The 8,567-nt window shown below is 34.5% G+C and overlaps 1 protein-coding gene across 1 annotated transcript; it reads left to right on the forward strand.

Annotated features, from left to right (window-relative positions):
* LOC132165816 (acid phosphatase 1-like) lies at nt 1-1,271 on the forward strand (the record flags this gene model as incomplete). Its single annotated transcript, XM_059576501.1, has 3 exons — nt 1-83; nt 528-722; nt 869-1,271. Coding segments are annotated over 3 exons (456 nt in total), but the record flags the coding sequence as incomplete, so codon positions are not given.
* Nucleotides 1,272-8,567: the final 7,296 nt, after the last annotated feature.

The following is an 8,567-nucleotide window of genomic DNA, read 5'->3' on the forward strand; positions in this document are numbered from 1 at the left end:
GGTGATGGTAAAGATGCATGGATCTTTGATGTTGATGATACCCTTCTCTCCACGGTGCCTTATTACAAGAAACATGGTTTTGGGTATGTGCAAAGTTGCATGGCATCTTTGATAGATCATTGAAAATTTTAAGATCCTTTTGTTATTGAAAATATGCATTTTCAAACAATACATTTTTCGTGATTTTGTTAAAATCACATTTTTACTTAGCAAATTCGCAGGGCAATTAAACTCTTAGTTCTATGTTTTAGTTTTCTAATGCACTAAGTAATTGGTCTCATAAAACTTTTAGTTTTATCTTTCGAACTTTCAAAGCGGGAATGCTTTGAAAGTCTCTTGTAGTGCTAACTTTCGGGCACATACTTTAGTCAAATGGGCCGTTTCCCATTTTGTTTTTGAAAGTATTCCCACATATTCTCTCTTCCATCCGGATCAGAAATGAGAAAGATCCTCACCTGTAGTCCCTTTCCCTCGTTTAATTAAAAAAAAAAAAAAATTGGTCTCATTAATCTCAAATTAATTATCAGGGGGGAGAAGCTGAACTCAACCTCTTTGGAAGCATGGATGAAAGAGAGTAAGGCACCATTGAAGCTCTTCCATGAGATCAAAGATGGAGGGTTTAAGATCTTCCTGGTTTCTTCAAGAAAGGAAACACTTCGATCTTCCACTGTTGACAACCTCATCAAGGTTGGTTACCATGGATGGAAGACTCTAATACTAAGGTATATATGTAATTTAACATGTTCATCCTCATTGAACCAAAAGAAGAAAGAAAGAAGGTTTTAGAATATATTTTGTTGATAAGAGCTTGACTATATCATGGAAGAATATTCTCTCTATATATATTATCAACTATATTTATGTACAGGGGTCTTGAAGATGAATTTATGGAAGTGCAAAGATACAAATCCAAGGCGAGGCAAAATATGATTAATGAAGGGTATCACATATGGGGCATTATTGGAGATCAGTGGAGCAGTTTTGAGGGCACTCCCAGGGCAGAAAGGACATTCAAGCTACCCAATTCCATTTACTATCTGGCATAGAAGTCTCAAGCTATAAGAGAATGCATCTTCATTTAAGTAAAAGCTTTAGTGTTCTTCTTCTAGATTGCCTCCACCCGATCCTATATCTTCGTACTTGTTCATCAAGGCTATGAATTTTTGAAATATTTGCTGCTGTAATGCAATGTGCTGGATGCTGTGGCTGCAAATTAATTAAACTCTTGAAATTGACAAAGAACATTTTCTGAAGGACAAATTGAATTTCACAGATTTCTAATTGCATCATTAATATAATATTAATGAGATTGACATGAAACGAAAGGAAGAATTATTTCTTTATATTGAAAGTGCACATAAGAATCACGTGTTCTAAGAACAAATGTCAATTCCAATTCAAAGGAAAACTTTATCCATTTTCCAAGGCTCCAAATTATAAGGAAGTCCGATATGTGTCAATGCATCCAACATACTTTGTCTCTGTAATGACAAATCTAATCCTAATGATTTGCTTTATGTTACAGACTTACAGTCTCTGTACCTCTCAAGTATTTGAGTTATAACTAAAATAAGATTTTTTTAATCAGCCCAATTAATCCATTGGGTGTGTTAATCGAATGTGAATGTTAAAAAAAAAAAAAAAAAAAAATTTGCATGTAACAGCCAAACTACTCAACTGTCCAAGGCTAGCTGGAAAGACTCTGACAATTCAGTGCAGAGAGAAGTGGGTTTCAAAATTCAGTGGACCCAAAAAGGAATTTGTTATTCAAGTAATTAATTGAAAATGATTTGATGCACTAGCCTGTTTGTTTTTTGAATGTAGTTGAAGCTTTCGTATTTGGAAAGCACTGTTGGAAGCAGAGGAATTTTGTTGGTTTTGGTTTCTGCAGAATCCAAAACCAAAAAAACATTTACATGTTCTGAACATCACGCTCTTCCGACATTTGATTCAATTTTTTTTCCACAAACTCATCCCCAGGAATTCTCGAAGATCATTGGAAAGCAAACCATTGTTGACATTTGATACATTTTTCATTTCCCCCTCAATTATTATAACGGCACGACTCTGGTGTACGTGAATCATGCATCGCCTGAGTTTGTTTCAGAGTTTTCAAACTGCTCTTCATTACTTGGATTGCAACATTTGACTTACCTCGACTTAAGTTTCAATTATTTCTCCATCCTCCCAAAGTTTTTTGGTTCACTCACTAAATTGCAATATCTCAATCTTACCGACAATGTAATTTTTGGAACTATCCCACCCCAGCTTTGAAATCTCTCGAGCTTGATTTCAATCTCTTGATCTCAACTGGAACAATGGGTTGAATGAGCACCATAATCTTGACTGGCTCTTTTATCTCTCCTCCCAGAGACACATTAGAAGATATGAACAATGTGAACCTTGGCGAGGTGGCCAATTGGTTGGATAAGGTTAATATATATGCTCCCTTATTTGGTGGACTTTCTGTCATCAAAATTCAGAGTTAAATCAAATTGTTGATGAGTGAAATCTCCAAAATACCTCCAAACATGTTTATGGAATTACAAAAATATCTTGAATTTGGACGGGTATTTTGGAAATTTCACTTTCTCTGTTAGGATTTAACGCTGAATTACTTGGACGAGAGGGTTGACATTGTAAACTTATGAAAAATTTGAACTTTTTAAAGTTTAAGAGTATGATCACAAAAGTAACATGGTGGATGTTGTATATATCCAAGGATGGAGATGGGTACACACATGCTGGAAATGTGCTAAAAAATTTTCCAGCTTCCTTGCTCGTTGTTCATGTGCCCTTGTAAGCAGGGACCTAGAAGGACAAAGGAAATAGAATAAATTGATCAATAAACTAATGGAGCCCCACATATTACTCTAAAAAGATTGTGCGGCTCTTGAAAATGATAAATTTCAATTTTATTTTTCTTCAAAGAAAGTATTTATAAGTGGTTGTTGAAACCCAAATATTCCAATGATAATAATAAGCAGAAAACAAATTGTCAAAGAGTGCAGTATAATTAATAATATTACCTCCCCAATAATTAAAATTTAACATTGTGAGTATCCTTCTATAAATATCAGGAAAAAATAAAAAATAAACCTTCACTACTTATTTGATAGCTTAAATATTGTCTACAGTGTGTTATCCTGTTAATCTCCTCCCGTGTTTATGCTGGTGGAGCTAGCTAAAATGCTCTTTTCATTTTCAAATTATACGTACAGTAATATTTGTGTTGCGTTAACCAATGAGAAGTTTTCACCATGGTGTTACAGGATGATGCCGGAAGATTAAAGTGTAAAATGCAAGAGGATAAGTAGTAGAGAATTATAATCATTGTCATGATTCAAGCAAACAAATTCAGCAGAAAATAATTGTTTAAATCCTCTTGAAGTAAAAGTTTTTGTTAAATGAAGTGGAATGTGCATGGAAAATTAGACACATATTCAATTCTTTTATTTGGTAATTATAAGTATATGCCTGGTGACATATATCAACAGTATATATGGCAATATGAAGCATATAACATAAGGATAATAGCTCAAGGAAACGGAGTTTTTTTTAGGGTAAATATATTGTAAGTCCTTGGGTCAACACACCAAAATTTTTATCTCCCTAAGTTTTTTTTTTCTTCGAAAATTTACTCATTGAGTCAATCGAAATGCCACTAAAATCCTTACCGTCAAAATTTTTTAACAGCAGTTAGTTCCAATCAAAACGCACCGTTTCACCTCCTTAAAATATTAATTTTTTTATTAATTTAATTTTAAAATTAAATCTTTTTTTTTTTTTAAAAAAAAAAAAAAAAATCCAGAGAGAGAGAGAGAGAGCATCGACGCTCTCATCGAAGCTCATGGATACAGACAAGGAAGATTTCCTCAAGGAATTCGAAGCGGATTACGGGTACCAAAACGGTCCCAAGACCATCGATGAAATCCGAGCTACCGAGTTCAAAAGATTAGACGGTCAGAATTTTCCCTTCTACTCTCGTTTGGAAAGAATTCAAAGTTGCTCTCTGTTTGGTTCTCACAAAATGATAAATTTTAGCTGAGAATCCTGTTGGTCGTTTTGGGTTAAATTTTTGGAATTTTAGCTCTTGTATACTTGGACCTGATGGAAGCAAACTCAAATGCAGCAAACTTGTTGTATTTTGAAGATGACCCACATGCCACAATCTTCAAGACTTTGGTGCTGCTTCTACTCAAACGAGAGAAAGAAGTAGACCGTATTTACCCAAAAAAAAAATGATAACATCAAAGGATTCGTTGTATATTCATCAGAACAGAATGCCATCATTCTCCCTACGGTTAGCTTTACAAGTATGGACAACACTTCCCTCTACTTTACAACATGAAAACAGAGGTAAACAGAGCATAAGATTCAATACTCAATTGCTTAATTATTTCCAATATAATTGGGAAAACAAATATAAAAAAACTTCAAAACCAGTCATAATTCCACAGACACAATAGGCCCATTAATTAGTGATCCCTATTCATACATGTAAAGGCAACAGTTTTGCACCAAAAGAAAGATGAGTCAGTTGGGTACACTGGGTCGAGTTCACGCCTTCCCTGGTTGATCATCCTATTGCATCGATGAATTTTTGGTAGTGCTTACCTAACATTGAGATTTGCATTGAGAATTAGTTTGAAGTCTCGTTGTTGTGTCGTGCTCTAAATTTGTTTTGGTTGTGAGAAATTATATAAATCAGATTCATAAAAAAATGTAAAACAGCTAAATTTCGAATTGTTCTGAATCAAGACCATTCAAAATCAAGGTTCAAGGGAAAATTCAGAGCACCAACAAAATCCAAAAGTGCAGAAAATCCAAAACAGAGAGCAACTTTGAATTCTTTTCAAACGAGAGTAAAAAGGGAAATTTTGACCGTCTAATCTTTTGAACTCGATAGCTCGGATTTCATCGATGGTCTTGGGACCATTTGGGCACCCGTAATGCGCACCGAATTCCTTGAGGAACTCTTCCTTGTCTGTATCCATGAGCTTCGATGAGAGCGTCGATGCTCTCTCTCTCTCTGGAATTTTTTTTAGATTTAATTTTTAATTTAAAGTAATAAAAAAATTAATATTTTAATGAGGTGAAGCTGTGCGTTTTGATCGGGACTAACGACTGTTAAAAAATTTTGACAGTAGCGATTTTATTGGCATTTCATTGACGCAGGGAATAAATTTTTGAAAAAAAAAAAAAACCTAGGGAGATAAAAATTTTGGCGTGTTGACCCAAAGACTTAAGATATATTTACTTTTTTTTTTTTTTTTATTTAAAAAAAAAAATGAAACAGAGTTCTCTTAGGTGCACATCATGAAGACATCGTTTGCGTGGGGATGTCCAAGGGACAAGAAGTAATTTCTTATTTGGAGTTTGGCACACCATTCTCTAAATGAATCACAATCGAATTGCTTTTCATTGTCTGTGACGAATGCGTGTGGAATGCCGTAGCGGCATATGAGATTCTTCCATAAAAATATCTCTATACTCTTAGTTGTTATATTCACTAAGACCTCCGCTTCTACCCACTTTGTGAAATAATCCACAGCTACCACTGCAAATTGAACACCCCCCTTTCCTCGAGGTAATGGTCCCACTATATCTACCCCCCCATTGCGAGAAAGGCTATGGTGAGGAGACTAAGCTTAATTCTTCTGGGGGTTGCTTGGTAATGTTAGCGAAACGTTGGCATTTGTCGCAATTTTTGACCATCTCTACCGAGTCCTTGGTCATGTTAGGCCAATAGAAGCCTACCCGGACTGCCTTATGTGCCAACATTCTTGCACCTGAATGACTTCCACAAATACCTTCGTGAATCTCACGAATTATATAATTACCCTCTTCTTTGGAAACACATTTAAGGAGTGGTAACATAACCTCGTTTGTATAAAGTTCCATTTACCATGGTAAATCTAGCAGCATTTTTCCTTAGCTGAATAGCCGACTTCCTTCCTGCTGGGAGAACACCTTTCTCCAGATATTCCAGTACTTCCTTCTGCCAATCTAGTACCACCTCGGCTATTGAGACCGAGACTACCTCGGTTATGGTAGGTCGAGACAGAGTTTCAATTATCGCTTCAAATTCTCCTATAGATTCCTCGGTTGATGCGATCCGAGCAAGATGGTCTGCTCCCTTGTTTTCTTCCCTTGGGATTTTTACGATGCAGAACTTCTTCAAAGAGCTCTACAAGTCTTGTACCTTTGATAGGTATAGCCTCATTTTATCTCCCTTGGCTTTAAATTCCCCTTGGATGTGCCCGACGATTACTTGAGAATCACTTCGTAGCTCAATGTATTCGGCTCCCATCTCCTAAGCTAGGCCAAGTGTAGCACCCCAGATTTTTAAAGTCTTATTTTAGAGGTATTAAATTTGATGCTATGATTATATTAATATTCATATTAGGTAATGGCATTTACTTTGAAGTTGAGATATTTATTGATGATATTAGGTAATAATATTTATTCTTGAGGAATTTATTAGATCTTATGAATATTATTGGAATTAATATTGATTTGAGGTTATTATATCATGATGATGATTTTATATTGATTATTTTATTGGGTGATTGAAGAGATATAATAATTGAAGATTGATTAATATATTTTGGAGTATGATTATAATTTTTGGTGACTGATTAATTAAGGACATTAGACAGATTATGATGGGTCAGATTTCGGAAAATCTGTATCCAAATTAGTCCACTTTTCTTCTTTGTCCATTTTTGACTTTACCAACACCCTTTTCTTTTATTTTTCTCTCTTCTCCCTTCAATCACGCTTATCCTTCCTTCTTTACCAATATTATATTTCTTTTATTCATTTTCACCAACCCACTTGCCGAACAATGCTCCCACTTTTCTTTCTTATTCTTTTTTTATTCAAACCTAAACTTTGAGTTCACACCTAACTTCTTTCTTATTCCTTTTTATATTCTTATTTTATATTATTTTTTTCTTTTCTCCTTTTCTCCCCCGACAACTCTCACTCACCTACTCCCACTCTTTCTTTCTTATTACTATTTTATTCATATTATATTATTTTTCTTTTCTTCTTTCTTTACTTGCCGACAATACTCCCACTCTTTCTTTCTTATTACTATTTTATTCATATTATATTATTTTTCTTTTCTTCTTTCTTTACTTGCCGACAACACTCCCACTCTATCTTTCTTATTACTATTTTATTCATATTATATTATTTTTCTTTTCTTCTTTCTTTACTTGCCGACAACACTCCCACTCTTTCTTTCTTATTCCTATTTTTTTTCTTATTATATTATTTCCTTTCTTCTTCTTTCTTCATTCCATCTTACTTTATTTCGTATATTTAATTCCTCTCCCCTGCTCAACATGTTTCATAATCATAGAATACGTGAGTAAGAGAGGAGAGAAACCGAGAGTGAGATGGAATTTAAGACAGAGAGCTGAAGAGGAAGAAAGAGAGTTTAGGCGAGAGAGAGAGAGAGAGAGAGAAAGTCAGTGAAGAGATTGTTATGGGTATGGACCAACTGCAGCCAAACGGGTTTCAAGTAATTACCTTTGATGATCCATTCATGTAATCCACTGTAAGTATTCTTACTTACTGAGTATGATATTGATATCCAATAATACGGATTTTTGTGGTTTTATAACTTGTCTAGCATTTTGCTATATATGATTCAACAATGATTTATATTGGCGGAAATCAATTGACTCACTACTTCACAGTTTTTTTGTAGTGCTTGCAGGAATGGAAAATCAAGGTAATTATGCAGTTGTGATTAGAGATTCATATTGAGATGTACAGAGATTCCAAGTTGGTTAAGTTTTGTCTAGAGTTTAGACTGTCGGATAGATTTGTATAAATGTCTTGTACGACATAGCTTTGGGTATTTTTGTATAAAGAAAAGTATTTTAACAGTATTTTTTTTGTATTGATAATTACAGTTTTTTCCGCTATATGAGATCAGATTGTTACAAAATGGTATCAGAGCATTACCAGCCTGAGATGGTGGGAGTGTGCACAAGCCTATGAGGGTCGCTAGTGGACACACGTTGGTGATGCCAAAAGTGGGTTATATTATAATGGTGTCAGTTAAGACACAATGAAATGTATAAGGGTCAAAAGTTAAGGGCCGAGAATGAAGAAATTCCCTGAGGATTGCCAACGGTGACACTGGTGCCCAAGAAGAGTGCTTGTGGAGTCTCACATCGCCTGGGTATGGAATATGTTATGATATTTATTTATGAACAGATTGAATTTAAAATTTTTTTTACAGTAACTTGAGTAAGTTATGGTTCAAGTGTGATTTGTTTAAAATCTGGTATACATCTCCATCTATAAATCTCCATCTACTAGTACTTATCTATAAATCTCCACCTACTAGTATCCATCTATAAATCTCCATCTACTAGTATCCATCTATAAATCTCCATCTACTAGTACTTATCTATAAATCTTCACCTACTAGTATCCATCTATAAATCTCCATCTACTAGTATCCATCTCTAAATCTCCATCTACTAGTATCCATCTACAATTTTTCTTACCATTTACTATCCTATTAATTCACCAATTACCAT

The sequence above is a fragment of the Corylus avellana genome, chromosome ca11 (assembly GCF_901000735.1).
Source record: "Corylus avellana chromosome ca11, CavTom2PMs-1.0".
NCBI classification, from domain to species: Eukaryota; Viridiplantae; Streptophyta; class Magnoliopsida; order Fagales; family Betulaceae; genus Corylus; species Corylus avellana.